This window comes from Alligator sinensis, unplaced genomic scaffold (genome assembly GCF_000455745.1).
Source record: "Alligator sinensis unplaced genomic scaffold, ASM45574v1 scaffold907_1, whole genome shotgun sequence".
Classification (NCBI taxonomy): Eukaryota; Metazoa; Chordata; order Crocodylia; family Alligatoridae; genus Alligator; species Alligator sinensis.
This window is the reverse complement of record NW_005841925.1, coordinates 2,572,867-2,589,328: the sequence shown is the minus strand read 5'-3', so window position 1 is coordinate 2,589,328 and position 16,462 is coordinate 2,572,867. Positions and strand designations below refer to the sequence as shown.

The window sequence follows — 16,462 nt, the reverse complement described above, 5'->3', positions numbered from 1 at the left end:
GGTGGGGAGCCTGTAAACAGAGTTGCTTGTTTCTTCCATGTGGTACTTGAGGATTGCGGTCCTGTGTCATTCTTGCCAGGGCCCCTTGCAGCCTGGAGATAGCTGTCTTGTAAGGGGTTCAACCTGCTGCTTTTTGCGGTGTGGACAGGACTGCTAACCATGTGTGTAATGGGGTGGGTCTGACCTTCTTCTTCCTCCCCCGCCCCCTGCCCCACCTCTCTGTGCAGTAAGAAATCCTCAAGATGCTTTGCTCTGTGGTCTGTGTGCATGACCTTTGAACCACTGCCCTGTGCCTGCCTCCCAGAATGCACTGCTACAAACAGGGAGGCAGAGTGGGAGGAATGAAAATGCAAACACAGCTGAAGTGTGGTTATGCTGTGGGGTAGGAAGACCGCTGCGTTGGGTGCACACACAGCTGATGTGACCGAGGTTAAATGAGTATGACACAAACGGCTGATACACAGGCTGGGGGGGAGCCTGGAGGACAAAAGGTAGCAACAGAGCTCTCCATGAAGAATTGCTGCATTCAACCTGCATTATTCGCTGCCTGGGCTAAAATTAGGCTACGTACAATGGCAGGATTTCAGAAAGAGCTGGATGATTTCATGACTGACAATGATCATTTGTCATCCAGCAGGCTGAGAGAAGAGGGCTGGCTTCAGGGCATGAACCTGTGGGTGTTGGGAAGGAATCCCCTTTCAGTAGCAACCTCCGCTCTCCAAAATAAAGCACAATGCCCATCTCTGGCTGTGGACTGGCGTGCATTTGTTGTGCTACAAGTGCCACCGCACTTCAAAGCGCTACAGAAATACAGCACTACAAGAGGTTTACAGAGGTGTGGTCTAGAGGTGCACCAATACATCAGTCCAATATCAGATTGGCACCAATATAAAGAAAATTAATTATATCAGAAATTGGCCTGATGTGGCCGATAATTTGGCTGATAAATGCCCATGCATGTGCACAGCCATAGTGTAGCACATAGGCGGCGAGGAGCACCGCCTGGCAGCTTGAAGAGCTGTGTGCAGCTGTTAAGTCTCTTGTGGTGGAAGGGGATGGTGGAGGGAAGGGGCATGGGGGAGCAGATCAAGGCCCCTGTGGTGGGGGAGGGAGTGGGGCAGGGGTGATCAGGTGAGGCGGGGTGGGGTGTGGGACAGAGCCATGGCTTATCCGAGGGCTGGCTCTCACTGCTGCATGCACCTCGGGAGGGCATGGAAGCAGGGGCAAGTGCCTTGGATCTGCGGGGGGGGGGGGGGAGCCTGCAGCTGCAGGCTGGGGCTGGGGCTGTGCTGGGTTCTTTGTGGTGCATGGGGGCCACACTTGGAGCTGCACTTCTGGCATGTGGGGGCTGTGCTCGAGGTGAGCAGCAGTGGTGCTGGGAGAGGGCTAAGGGAGGACTACAGCAAAATTTGGGGTGGCTGAACCCCCCCATAATCCTGATCCCTCCTTCCGCCTCCCTGCTCCCCGCCCCCAGCACAACAAACTTATCAGCTGCACACAGCTGTATCAGGAATCGGATTGGTATCGGCTGATATGCTTCCTTAAAAATCGGCTATTGGTATTGGCCCCCCAAATCTCTGTCCATGCACCCCTAGTGCGGGCACCTCCCATTCTTCCAGGTGGAGAGCTACAGAGTTCCTGCAAAGGTGTTCAGAGACCTGTTCTCCAGCCAGGGGGCAACAGGGGTTGTTTGACTCTGCTGCTTTGATTCATACCCCTTCTTTCCACCAACTGGGAAAAGGGAGCCGGTCAGGGAGCCCAATCATGCCAGCCTGCCGCCCCGGTGGGATATGGGAAATAGCTGCTGTCTACTCCTCACCCTTGACCAGGTTGGTTGTGAGTGGTGGGACTGGGGCTGGGCTTGCCCAGGATGAGCAGAAAAGCAACCTCCAGTCCGGAATGGGCTGCAGCTCTTCTCCCTGTATGCAAGCCTGGTGACTGTCTCGCACTTACTGACAGCCTGCCCTGGCAGTGGCGGGCTCTCATGGAACCTGCAACAGTCCCTGTTAGGGGCACAGGGAGGCTGCAGCTTGGTTCCCCATGCCCCAGCCCCAGTGAGATCTGGGCATGCTCATTAACTGTCCGCTCCATTCTCCCTCTCTTCCCCCGCTTGGAGGGGGAGTGGGAGAGTGGAGCACTATGGGATGCTGGAGGACTGAGAGACCACCCTGTAGCTTAGTGGTTCATTCATTCCACATGACACTGCAGAACATAGCGCTACAGAGAAGTTTCTGTTTCATCCAGGAACATTTTTGTAGCTCTACAAAGGGTGTGCACATCTGCCCCCTCAACTTCTGTAGTGCTGTGAATGTGTAATGTCTCCCCATGGCCTTTAGCTAGCATTATTATAGGGTATTTTTTTCAGTGTTCCTCTGAATAACTGGGCATAAGCAGCAACTGGAGGCAGTATCCTGGACTAGATGAACCTGTGATCTGGTGGGGATTCCTGACTGAGGAGTCTTCAGCTACTTTCCTATGGGTCAGCTGCCTCTCTCTTTCCTCATCACAAGTCTGCTGCCGTAGATGAAACTCACAGCGCAAGGCCCTTTCAAGCAAGCCCAACAAGCCTCTTTCTTGCAGTCGCTGTGCTGGAGTGGAGTTGCTGGGAGATCAAGAAACAGGGTGCAGCTCCAGGTTTAGGAGAGCCATGGGTCTAGAGTCCCTTCTTGCTCAAGGACACCTTGTCCCGTCTGCGACATGTCCATACCACATTCAGTCCACACTGGATTTATCTATAGGATTCAAGTCAGTCTTCCCAGCTTGCTGGAGCAATTCTTGCAGTCTAAACCTGACCCATAGAGTTTTCCATTTTGCTCAGGGTATATACAGATGTTGCCAAGTGAAGCAGATCAGCTGTGCTAGGATGGGTCCAGCACAGCCAGTCCATTTCATTAGGCAAAATGGACATTGCCTGCTGTCCTGCAAATTTGGGCTCCTGACACTTCCTGGGAGCAGCCATTGCCTGATCCTGTGGGGCCGTACTCAGGGTGACCCTCTGCAAGTGGGAGGAGTGGCCAGAGAATTCTCAGGCACCCCTTTACTATCAAAGTAACTCTGGGTTTCCCTGTTTGCAGAGACATGCACCTGGGGAATCCCTGGGCAGTCCTCTTCTAGAGAGGAAATTCAGTGCTTCCCTGTTTGGAAAAATACCAGCCCAGAGTCTCAAACTTGCTCTGGTATGGTCCCAGGATTGGGACCACCGATCAGCCGATTGGCAGTCCCAGCACCACTTCAGAGTATTAACATATGCCTGGGGAATCCTGAATGGGGGAGTAAGAGCAAGAACTCCTAGGGCTTCCCAGGGTGTGCAGGATCGGACCCTGAAGCCCAGGAGTGCCCACCCAGGGTGGCTGGAGATCATAGGCAGCTTTGGGTTGCCTGCTGCTTTCCTGCCTTGAAGCCAACAGATGTCAGCTGCAAAACAGCAGCGCAAAATCATACCACCTATGTCACGGTCACACTTTGGGGGCATTTGTGCTGTGACAAGGGACATGGACATCTGTTTGGCGTTTGTGCCACTAAACATTTTTAGGGCAGTACAAATGCAATATCTGTTTACACCCTCAGCCATTCTGGCTTGGGTTGTTGCATGTGGGGCTGCCTTTATGAGCTTTCAATATTCATTTTGTTGTCTCTTACTGAGACCCTTTCTGTGATCGTTAGTGGTAATAGGGGTCAGACATTATGCGTGTTCTTCAAGGTGGAAAATCTCCCAATACGTGGAAGTGAAGGCTGTTGGGATCCTTGCTCTAGTGGTCTGTCATGTACTGTCAAGCACCACCAGCCACTGTTTTAGCTGTGGCTTCATAGTTTGGCAGCTGGCCATACGAGAGTCACCAGTGGTAATGGCTGGCTTAGGGGAGGGGATGAAGCTGAAAGTGAGCAGGTAAAGAAACCTCAATGGCATTTTTGTTTCAAGCTGGGCAGAAAAAAGTGCATTCTTTTTTTCTATCCTAAATTTCCCGTTAATATCTCCACAGAACCTTAGATACTCTGACACCATCACACACAAAAAAATGCAAAATATTCTCAGTGAAGAGTGTGAAAGTAGAGTTCCCTTAAAGTTAGGGTACTAGTAGATGCACTTTTAAAAAAAAGCAAACAAACTTTTTTTTGATGCGGCTTTCAATTTTTTAAAGAAATAAGCATGCTTATTCAGAAAGTAATAGACATCTTTTTAATCCATACATTAAAATCTTTTGAAAAAAATAGGGTTGTAATTATTACATATGCAGAGCTTAAGTAGTAGTAAAAACAACTGTTCTAAAACTGGCATCACTAAAACGAGCATAATTAAAAGAAATCAGCTGGGCAAATACCCTGGAGATCTTCAAAAGGAGACTGGACACACACCTTGTTGGGGTCATCTGACTCCAGCAGTCTTTACTGCCCAACGCAGGGGGGCTGGACCCAGTGATCTCACAAGGTCCCTTCCAGTCCTAAACTTCTGTGAATCTGTGTAAACCACAAGAAACTCTTCTGCTTTTGGGTCACAAACTCCAAATGAGGTCCCAGCTCATTTAGCAATCTTTACCGACCTTTTCAGATGCCCCCACATTCCATGTAAACTCAGGAGTTACCCAGGTTTCTCTTTGAGATTTTGGATACCCAATCAAAATTTCACCCCTCCTGTTCCTGACTATCCTGCCTTGACATCAGGGCCACCTTCTGAAATTCAACTAAATGTGACTGCTCTGCAGTGAGAGATTTGTCCTCTGGACACATGCCAAGGGACATCATTGGAAGTGAGTCAGTGAAAGATCTAGGTCAACCCCTAGCCTGCAGGCCTCCCACAGTGCTCAACCCCTGGCACGCAAGCCAAATCTAGCCCACAGAGCCATGGCATCTAGCCCATGGGGCTCCCCACGGGTCAGGGAATGTGGCAATGGGGGAGCAGTGGCAGTTCATACTGCCACTCCTCCATGCTGCCAAATTCCCAAGCCCTGCAAAGCCCCTGCATGGCCAGATTGGGGCTGGGCCGCCCCTCCTCCAAGCCCTTCCATGTGGCCAGATTGGCCCTTGTACACCCACCCTGTGCGCTGGATCAGGCCCATGGGCCAGATCCAGCCCACAGACAGACTGGGCACTGCTCAGCAGGTCCATGGACAAGAAGGTTGAACACCACTGATCTAGGTAATTATAATCCATCCTACACAGACTCTTACTCATGTTATTGAGTAGTATATTGCTACTGCCAGTGCTTAAAAGGAGGCTGGAAATGGTTGTGAAAGAATGGACTTTTTAATTTAGGAGGATTTGAATACCATCATGATGGCCCCTAGAGGCATTTCCCTTATAAGTCACCTTACTATGTGGATGTCCCTTGACAAGGGAAAGAATTAAAGTGGCTATAGAAAACTTGCCCCAAATATACCCCATTACCTTGCTGTGGTGAAGTCTAGAAGAGTTTCTCCTCCACTGTTGGGTCCCCCAGATTCAGCTGTGGCACTGCCCTGTCTGAGTGGTGAACACCACTGGGAACTGAGATCCTCTGTGCCCAGGGACACTTCCAGCTGTGAGTTTTTTGTAGATAAGCTCCATTTAGATATGAGTTGGTGATGCCACTTCCACAGGCAAGTGACCCGTGTTTGCAGGTGGGTTTCCCCCTGATTTTTACCTGTGGACGCAGGTGCGGAACTGTGGGCCAAGACCTCAGAGGCTGAATCTCTGCTGCTGGCTAGTGAGAACTGTCGGGGAGGCTTTGGACATGTTATTGATTGAGAATGCAAATACCTCTCTGGAGGGCTGAGTGATTGGCTGGAGGCCAAGCAATTGCTCAACACTGCTGTGCTCTTTGGTTAGTGCTCTGTTTTCGACCTTTCCTTTTTGGGGATGATTATTGAGAAGGTCACAGTGAAGCGGCTCTGAATTCTTCTGAATTTTTGGATCACAGTGACTCAGGTTTCAGGCCTTTCCAGGGGGAATGATATGCACAGAAATACGGTTAGGACAGAATTCTGATTCCCTTTGCACGCTTAGATGGCAGCAGTCTAGGTGCCTAAGTGGCATTTTTGGCAGTTGCATGCAGATTGCAGTTCTGTTTTCCCTGCATTGTGTATGCATAAGTATGGCCACATAAATTAAGTGTGCACAATAGGCTGTCCACTGCTGGGTGGAATCACAGCTGTGCACATGTGTGCGTTGTAGATGTATATGTTTTGAGTCACAAAAATGTAGCTGTCCAGAAACAAATGACTCGCAGATTTTAGAAGAGGAGGCTTCTCAGTAGCCCCAGTGCTAAGGGCACTTGATCAGAAAGCATGGGACCCAGGTTTTAGGCTCCCCCTTACCCAGAGGCAGTTTGAACCTGCATCTTTGCCTGTCTAGCAGTGCTCTAACCACCGGGCCACAAGTTAAGCAATCCAGTCCCACCTCAGATCCCTAGAGAGTCAAGAGAAGGAGATGTAGGACTATGAGTAGTAGAGTAAGCTGGAGGGTGTGTGAGGGCTCAGTGAGATGGCTGATGCTTTGGAAGGGAGCAAGAACTGGGTTCTAGCTTGGATCCCTACCTCTGAATGGGGCAGAAACTCCTCCGCTGCACTACTCTCCATTTATTTTATCTAATGACTATTGAATGCAAGAGGCAGTAGCTCAGCTTCAAAAGGAGCACTGGAGAGGGCTGTGGGTGATGTCTGACCTGTGGTCCAAGTCTCTTGCTCCTTGGGTAATTGCAATAACCACTCAGCTGTTGTAGCTAAAACACAGGGAGGAGCCTGTTCCTGATTTACATACGTGTACATACTCAGTGAGTGCAGAGCCTGCTGAGCATGCTTAGTCATGGTTAAATTTCGACACTGAGAAGGCAGGCCCAAAAGCGTCATTTAGGTGCACAGAGGGAAATGAAATTCACCCTTACTACTCCTTACTGTGACAAACAGGGCAGGAATCCATATGAACTTAATTAGCTTCATCTACAGTCTGATGCTGTCAGTGCCCTTTGCTGTTGCTGCTAATAGTAATTAGCTAGAAACTTGTTCTTTCCCAGGATCGGGATAAAGTCTAGCCAGCAGGCTACTGCCCCTGTAGCATCTGGGGACCCTACACCTGTGATTCTCAACCAGGGTACTGCACGATCCTTTTAAGAGTACCATGCAACATGAGCACAGTCTAGTATGCAAACACTTGCACATGATTCACAAGATAAACCCATAGATTTCAGATAGGAATCCATCATGTCAAAACCATTTCTACTTGTTGTGGTCTTTCTGAGTTCCTTGTAACAGAAAAATTTCTCTATTATTTTTCTGAAGTTAAAAACAAGTGAAAACTAAGAGCTGTTGTCTTCCTCATGGTGTATTTGAGTTTGAAGAGAGGTGCCTTGAATCAAGTTGTGCCTTCAGTCTAAGAAGGTTGAAAATCATTGCTCTAGACCTTTTTAATTTTAAACTCGGTCTAGGATTTCTAAAAATGTGGAACAAACAAAATTGCAGAAGGATCCTTTAAACAGGAGAACCCAGAGCTATAATTTTTTTTCTGTGCCCATGATTTTCTTCTTCTCTTGCTGGGAAGGTGTGGGGCTGTGTTGGAAGTTGGACTGGCAGGGAGAGAGTTTAAGTTGTTTGCATAGCTTCCATGAGATGTTACAATTCTGTCCATCCAAATTGTTGTAGCACCAGCCCCTGTGGTTAGCCTCTGTAGGGAGGACATGTGGTAATGTCATATAAGAAGTGCTTTTAAAAAAAGTAGTAACAGATGCCCTTTGAGAGTGGTCATTACAATTTTCATATGTTCTCCATGTGAAAAAAAGCATAGCAGAAATCAGTTTTATAGTGGGAAGTCTGTATATATGTTGGGGGTAATGTTACATAAACTTTGATGGTTCCAAACAAAATAACTTTGAGCAGAAACCTATTGTAGGAAATACCTTTTCCAGGGAGAGTTTTGAAAAAGTTTGTGAGAAAACAGTGTTCTACTTAAAATCAGTTTGAAAACTTCACTGTAGAGTTTGCTGCCATACTGTTACTACAGGGACAAGGGGATTTTGGATTGGTCCTGCTAGGACTAAAGCCTAGAGGTTCCTGGGTAATCCTTCCCCCTAGCGTCAGATGAATCACTGCGTTTGGGATGCAGAAGGAGTTTTACCTTGTGTTCAGATTGGTACAGATTGTGGGGTTTTCCCCTTCCTCTGTGATGGAGGACATGGCCTCCTTCCTGGGACCTCGTATGTGCATTTTAACAGCACTTGTAGTTGCTGGACACTGACAGCCCTTGTCCTTCTGCTTTACCTGTGGCAGGATAGGGTGCTCTTGGCATTTTGGGGCAATATGTCTTGTAGCTCTGCATAAGGGTTGATTTGTGTAGTTTAAGAATGGGATGGTTCAGACGGGGACGATACTGCCTTGAGCATGGGGTTGGAGTAGATGAGGTCCTCTGAGGACCCTTTTAACCCTTCTTTTCTGGGACTCTTTGATACAGTAATCCCTTGGGCAAAAGGGAGAAATATGCACGATTTTGGGTGCCCAAGTGGAAGTGCTGGATTTTGAAAGTGCTGAGCATATCCTAGAGCACCTAGTGGCTTCTGAAAATCTTGGTTTCCCTGGGCTGTATCTACAACTCCCCAACACTGTGGCATCTAAACTCCAGAATCTTTAATAGACTTATTTGCCTATCATGACTGAGGACTTTATCCCCATTTCACAGGTGGGAAACTGAGGTGCAGAGAGCCAAAGCAATTTGTCCAAAGTCACCACAAAGTCTGTGGGAATGCAGAGAATAGAAGTTGACCTAAGGCGAGTCTCAAACTGTTTTCCCACAGGCTCAAGGAACAAGCTAGCAGTAACATGACGGGCTTTAAGAAGGGAACATCAGGAAAATCCTTAACACTGAGATATTCTAAGCCGATAGTTCTCAACCACAGTGCCATGACACCCTGGGATGCCTTGACATCCTTTCCAGGGCACCATGCAGTCTTAGCACTGTTAGATGTGCAAGCATGATTCACAAGATAAACCCAGAAATTCCAAATAGATATCTATAGGGTCAAAAACATCCTGATCTGTTGGGGTCTTTTTGAGTTCTTTGCAGTAGAAAAATAATGCTCTATTTATTTTTCTATGATCAGAAAACAAGTGAGAACTAAGAGGAGGGCCGGGTGCTTTGAGTCTTAACGAGGGGTGCCATGAGCCTTAATGAGGTGGAGAACCATTGTTCTGGTACCTAAAATAGTCTTCCAGGGCAGGTGGTGGGAGCCCCGTCAACAGGGACATGTAAGACTAGATTGGATGCGTTACTGTACAGGGTGTCCCTTAGGGAGTTAGCCAGGCTGCCAAAGGCTGCCTTAGATGATTTAGCAGGTCTTTTCCATCCCCATTTTTCCGGAACTGGTTAATAAGGACAGCTCTAGAGCACCGCGAATGGGAGTATTGGAGGCATCAATGATACCTCACACAGACTCTAGCCACCATGTACCCACGCTCTGTTTACTCATTTCTGTGTCCCTGGGCGTGGCTGCAGGAGTCGATCGAACCACTTCTGGCCCTTGCAGCTCCCTCAGGAAGGGAGTCATCAGGAGGGATTAGCCTGTACTAAATAAAGTTAGGAAAATAGTTGTCTAAAGGTGGGAGGCGTTGGTCAAAGACGCACCTTGTCTGCCAGGAGACAACACTGTAAATTAGAGGAACAGGCCAGAGGCTGTATTAGCTGCTGCTTTGGCAGCAGAGGGGAAACCTGTTTTGCTGTTCCCTTTAGGTTTTTATTTTCTCCTACCATTTTTTTAAAATAGGGATTGAGTCAGCTGTTTAATGCTGCACAGAGCCTGATATGGGGTGGTTGTGTAAGCTGCTGCAGTGGTTGTGTAAGCTGCTGCCTGTACAGCTTTGCCACTGTCCTAACAGGCAGCAGGACCTCCTGCTAATTCAGCTGTGAGCCTGCACACAGCAACCCTGACCCCCAGCATGTCTGCTATTCTGGTCTTTGCCGCATACCAACGCACCACTTCCTTGCTAGTCCTGGCCTCATAGAATCAAGGCTGCTAAATCCAAACATGTTTGGGGCAGTACCACCAGTGACACCAGTACCAGCATCCCCTGTGGGTGGTGGGACTCCTTGTTGCTCGCTGTTTAAACCCAGGGCACAAGAAGCAGGTATTCACTCCTTAGTTGATCGATTTAACGCTTCTCTCTCTCTCTCTCTCTCTCTCCTGGCTCTACAGGATTCCTATAGAAAACAGGTAGTCATTGATGGAGAAACCTGTTTATTAGACATCTTGGACACAGCAGGACAAGAGGAGTACAGCGCCATGCGAGACCAGTACATGAGGACGGGGGAGGGCTTCCTGTGCGTCTTCGCCATTAACAATACTAAGTCCTTTGAAGACATTCACCAGTATAGGTCAGTATCTACGATGCCCTTTTCCTCTCACCAGCAAGGCGCTATGCTGCCTCCCTTGCTGAAGGAGAGGCTGTGCTGTGCCCACCTCCCCTTTTAAGACCAGGTCCCTGCTGTGGAAGTGGTGGCTGCCAGCAAAGACTATTAGATCCAGCAGCCCTGCCCCAGGGAAGAGCAGGAGCAGACGGCTAATGTCAGTGACTCCAATAAAAACCCATCTGAGGGGCTTGCTGGCAGCCTTAGGGGACTTGGTAATGTAATGTTTGTGTTTATGGTGACTAGAGGGAGAGCTGATCCCTTCCCTCTCTGCTCTAATTAATGGAATCGCTCTGTTAGTGAAATTGATCTCGGTGTCTCCTGCCATCCATGAAGGCTGAGAGAGCTGGCTTGGGCATGAGGAGGGGCACAGGGTTTTGGAGCATCCGAGACGAATGCTCCTACAACTCCCAGCTCTGTTCAAGTATCACAGAGGTCGGGATCAGGTACTGTTGTGTTGAGCACTCTGTATATACATGCTCACCCTGAGACACAATCCCTGCACTGGAGAGCTTACAGTCTAATCTAAATAGACTAGAGATGTAGGCAAAGCACAGAGAGGATGGTGACAGGCCCAAGAGACAGATCTGGGACTAGAACTCAGGGCCTCTAGTCCATGCAGTCAACCTCATCCATAGGCTCTAAAAAGTGCAGAGTCCTTCTGGTCAACCTGCTCCTGCCCCTGGCCAAGCTCTCGATTTACCAGACTAGGAAGGAGGTGCTGTTTTTGGGGCCGGCACTTGAGCGACTGTGGGTCTGTCTTCTGTTCCCTTGCCCATCTGCGTCCCTGGGCAGAGTTCCACCAGGCGGCATACACTGATTCCTTGGATACGTTCAAGGGATAGTGGGTGCTAGCCAGAACTCTCTGCTCGGTGTCCTCTCTTGGCACCGCGGTTACCAACCTTTGGCCTACAACTCCAGTTCCTGTCTTCTCATGACTTTTCCCACAGACAAATTGAGGAGGCACGTGGAAGCCATTGAGGGAGGCTTGCAGTTCCTGGTGTGTCTGAGCTCGCTGTACCTGTATAACAAATATTGGTCTTGTTTAATGCACAAACAGAATACATTTGGTTCCTCCCACCCCCAAACCTGAAGTAGAATAAAGATCTAAACAGAGTCGCCCATAGATGTTGCTGTTGGAGCAATGCTGAGCTGTTCTCTAGCTACCCGCACAGTGAGTGCTGCCCCAGGCTGGGAAGAATGTATTTATGGGGCCTGGCTCTGCCCCTAAGTATTTTTTACTATAACAAGCTGCCTTATGCCATCCCCCAAGGTCTTCTCTTTGGGGGCAGGAAGGGTTTGGCATTGTAGCTAGTAAGGGATCTGCAACAGGAAGTGGGAGTGGTGCTCTTTGTAAGCATGTTTCCCTGGCCAAAGAGCAGCTCTTCCTTTACATGCCTTGCTGCCAGAGAAGTGGGAAGCCCTGGCAGCTCTATCAGCCCACAGACACTTAAGAAGCCTCCTCTGAGGAGGCTTTCTGTGCTGGGTGGAGCACCAGACAAAGTTCATTCAGCAAGCAATTTGGGGCATTGGGAAGGAGAACAATGGTGGTTTCTGGCCTATTCCACTTCCCCGGATCAGTCCTCCGAAAGGGAAGGGTTCTGTGCTCATGCTCCATCCCTGGTCACTGCGTTGAACAGCCACAACTTCAAATGCAAGAATACGATTGCAGAGTGCTGCCCATCATTCGTTCATTCCAGCTCACCTGGACATATGACTACAGCAGCCCAAGCCTGACTCCCGTTAGCAAGTCTGTTCCAGTCTTACCAGTGCCTCTCAGTCCTTGTTTGCTGCTAGGGCCAGCCGTGGACTTTGTCCTATAAGTAGTAATATGCTACAAGTCTCTTCCGTCTCCCTCCTCACCTGTGACCAAGTTTCCCCTATTTCTGCATATCTGTGACTGACTCACTCCTGCATTCTGTTCCCAGCTGGGCCCGGTGGGACATTAGGACCATCCTGAATGAATTCTAGAACCCAGGGTGGAATAATTAAAAGAAGAGCCAACAATATGTTGCTCGAAATGAGAGAAATGCTTGTGGCTTTGTATTTAGATTATTTATCAGCTTTCCCAGCTGGGTAGTGAGTAACTGAGGGGAAAGTCATGTGCTTTGGAAAAAATGGAGTGAAATCCATCAGCTAAAGGTTCTGACCATTTTCCGCCGTAGATCAGTGACCTGACCCCAGCTACTGGCTGCTGTCACTGGGCTCAACATTTGTTGCTTTGCCTTCCATGAGTAATTGAAGCTTTCATTCATGCCCCGGGGAGATGTTACTGTGCTCGTAGACACTGGAGATATGGTGCTGTTCTTGGCTGCAGCTTTGTTGATAGTGGGAGCTAATCTCAGATAACCTTTGAGACCTTGTGCCACACACATCCAGACTAGGCACAGCATAGCCTTACAGTCCTTTTTTTCTGCCCCGTGAGCTGAAGGGGCAGCTTCACCTCTGTTGCTTGCCTTCCAGTACCACACATGCCCTGGGTAATCATTTTTTAAAGAACATACTAACTTGCTATGTACTAACATATAAGAATGAACTAACGTATAAGAACCAAACTACAAGACATGGGATTTTTTGTAGAGCACATCATTGGAGTTCAGATTTGACTTTCATTGGGACTTAGTGGAGGGGAGTCCATTATGGAGTGGTTTGGTTGAAATCAAAGTGATTTTAAAATCACCATTTTTTAAATTGTGATTTAGGTAATAGATTTTCAGTCTTGTTTTCCTAAACAGTGAGCTTATTCTCATTGGTTGGTAGCCATTAAGACATGTTGATTTTCTGCTAAATACAGCCTTTATACTAGATGTGGTACTTCATATGTCCCTTGGGATAGGGAAAATCACACACACATTTAAGCAGTTCTTTAGCTTAACATGATTCTTTTGGGCTCTGTTTTACACTTTTAGTAAATTGTGACTGACATTTATTTACTAAATGATTGATATTTTTTTTTCAATTCATGACTTGTACCAAACTGTTCTTGGATGGAAGTTAGAATTTGATCAAATGCTGAAAATGAGTATTTCAAAAACATTATTACTAAATAAAACTATATTTAAATGCTCTAGATACATGAGGAAAAAAGGATGCTTTGCATTTACACCTGAAGTAATGTATTAGCCACTGGAAGTTATCTGCAATGAAAGAACTGAGCAACATTGTTCAAGATTTTAGAACTAGTAGATCACACCCTCTCGTACCTGTTTGTATTTACAGATTAGAGGAAAGCAAGTTTTCTTGCTTTTTTCTTCTCATTTGTTTTTTTTTTCTTTTAGTGACATAGTTATTGAACAGAACTAACTTAAAATAAAGAAAATATTCTCACTACAAAAGAAGCTAGGTACTACAGCTGCCAGAAGAAACGTTATCATTTCAGCAGCGTTTCTGGTCCCAGGTGTTTAGTCGATCACTTTCCCAAATTCAGTGGTTTGACTTTTTGTAAAAACTTCTGCTGCAACCATGTATACTCCTGAGTACTTTATTTTTTGTTTAGGCCTTAATGTAGTTTGCCATAATTTCATATTTAATTTTAAATAGGGATTTTTTTAAAAGGAAAAAGGCTTTTGATCTGTTCTTTTAATTACCCCATCATTTTAGGTGCTTTTTGAAAGGCCTACCCAAATCATCCTATATAACTCTGTTACCAGTCCTTTGGAAGTGACTTTTCCTCTGTTGGTGTGGGGAGCTCTCTGAAACAGTCTGCTGCTGCCTTTTTGACATGTGAAATGTTGTGCTCCCTCTGCTTGGTGTTTCCTCTTCTCACCTTTGGGCATCCCTGTCCCTGCAGAGAGCAGATCAAGAGAGTGAAGGACTCGGACGATGTCCCCATGGTGCTGGTGGGGAACAAATGTGACCTGCCAGCCCGGACAGTGGAGACCCGGCAAGCACAGGATTTGGCCAGGAGTTACGGGATCCCCTACATAGAGACATCTGCTAAAACCAGACAGGTAGGAGGAGGCATGGTTGAAAAATATATACACATACCACACTGCTGAAGTCCTGTTCTTTCATAACCCATCTAAGTGTGTGCCAAAGAACTGGAAACCATAAGGATTCCACCTCAGCCCCTCTCACCCTGGTCCTAGTCAGTTTCATTGTGGTAATACACGCACTGGGTGGCATAGATGGGGGTTGGGAATGGCAGGATTCCTGCACCAGGATTTTGGCCCCAAATCCAAAAATGTCTCTGGCATCATCTTACAGCACTAAGTGGTTTTAGTGTACCCTGCAAGCTTAGGGGCCTGGGCCGCTCTGGTAGCCTCAGCTGCCAAGAAAATAGCCCTGACCACCAAACAGCTAAGATCAACTTTGTGAGGACTTGCCAGCCGCTTCCTTTCAGTGCTTTGTTCCTTTGTTGTGCCTTAGTGAAACTGCCCAGCTGGCTTCTTTGACAGAAGGATCCTCCCCCTGGTTCCCCACGCTTTGTGAAGAGATGATGTTGATGGTTACCTTGGACTGCCTTTGCCCCCAGACAGAAGGGTGGCGAGGAGGCCGTGGCTCTGTGACTGACAGCGGCAGGCCTGACGCACAGCCCTGTTGACAGAGCAACGTGCAGTTGCTGTCAGGCAAACAGTGCTCCAGCTGCTAATTACACAGCGTGCTATAAGTCTTCTCTGACAGCTCTGAAGTGGCAGCGAGCAGGGGAGCGCGCATGAATTTGAACAGGCTGTTGCTGGCAGTGATTTACCTCCATTAGGATGCTGGGCTGAAGTTCCCAGGATGTTCAGCCTGGGAGCTCGCTTCTACCTTGACTGGTGGTGAGCTCTGTTCACTGGCCTTTCAAATATTGCTGTGAGGATAAATTTAGAGCAGGAGCCAGCACTTTGGAGCTGTCTTCCATCCCTTTTCTTTCAGTCCATCCCAAAGCTGCTGGTGCTGCTTCTGTCCTGGCAGACTGTGCTTATTTGCATTGTGATTATTAGACATAAAATTTATGTGCACAAAAACCCTAAAAATATGCTTAGTAGGGAGGGAAGTTTCTTTGAGTAGATGTGATGTCTTTTACTAGACCAACTGACAGTTGGAAAAAAGTTCCTTGCGAGCTTTTGGGTGCAATCACCCTTCTTCAGGCTTAGGGAGTCTTCCTTGGAATCCCAGAACAGCAAAGACTCCCTATGCCTAAGGAAGGGTGATTACACCCAAAAGCTTGCAAAGAACTTATTTCCAACTACTCAGTTGGTTTAATAAAAGATATCACATCTATCCAAAGAACATTGCCTGTCTATTAGACCAACACGGTCTTAAAACCGTGCCTGTGATTAGACCAACATGGCTACAACCAAAAACTCAGCTTATTAGGGGGAGGCAAATAGGACTCATAGTAGAGATGACATTTTATTAGACCAACAAGAGTTTTGCAAAAAAAAAAAAAAATTAATTGCAAGCTTTCAGGCACAAACACCTTTCATCAGGCATTGGAGGAAAGATTATAAAAATTCTCCTGGGTAGAAATGAAAGTTCATATTTCATCGGATTTCACAGCAGAGTCAATAGATGGAAAACTCCTGTGGGCAGTCGGTTCATAGCTGGTATGGAGCCTCTCACCTGTGAGGATCTGGGATGATACAAATTACCTTGAAACAAAGGCTTAGTAGGGGGGTGCATTTATACTTTGAAAAGTGATAAAATATGCATTTAAAATTATAGAAATATTCATGATGAACTTAATTCTGCTGTCTTCAAAACTTAGGGGAAATGGGGGACCCCCCCCCATCAAATTTAAGTTTAATTATATTCTCTCTGGTAATTGTCCATTTAACTAGTAAAAAGTTTAATCTGCAATGCTTCTGTGTACCTTTTAGGGTGTGCCTGTAGTATGCCCATTTATTTGCTTACACAATAATTTGATTAACAATATGGAACTAGTATTTTTCCCAAAGTTTTCAGTGTTAGTTTGTAGTGCTCCTCAATCAGAATGGTATCTCAATATCCATAGAGCAGGGGTGTCACCATGTGGCCCACAGGCTGGATCTGACCCACAGAGCCCCACCATCCAGCCCCCAGTGCTGCCTCTGGGTCTGATTAGACCCACATGGGGCAGAGGCGCACGCCTGTGGCACAGGGCTGATCTACAGACCAGATCTGGCCCACAGCCCCC

The 16,462-nt window shown here is 47.3% G+C and overlaps 1 protein-coding gene across 3 annotated transcripts in view; it reads left to right on the top strand.

Annotated features, from left to right (window-relative positions):
• The window catches only part of HRAS (HRas proto-oncogene, GTPase), a 54,835-nt gene that overhangs the window by 27,087 nt on the left and 11,286 nt on the right, over positions 1–16,462 (top strand). For all 3 annotated transcript variants that reach the window (XM_006019195.3, XM_006019196.3, XM_014517756.2), the window contains exons 3-4: positions 10,151–10,329; positions 14,153–14,312. In XM_006019195.3, coding sequence (XP_006019257.1) covers positions 10,151–10,329; positions 14,153–14,312 — 339 coding nt within the window. The remainder of the gene's footprint in view (positions 1–10,150; positions 10,330–14,152; positions 14,313–16,462) is intronic.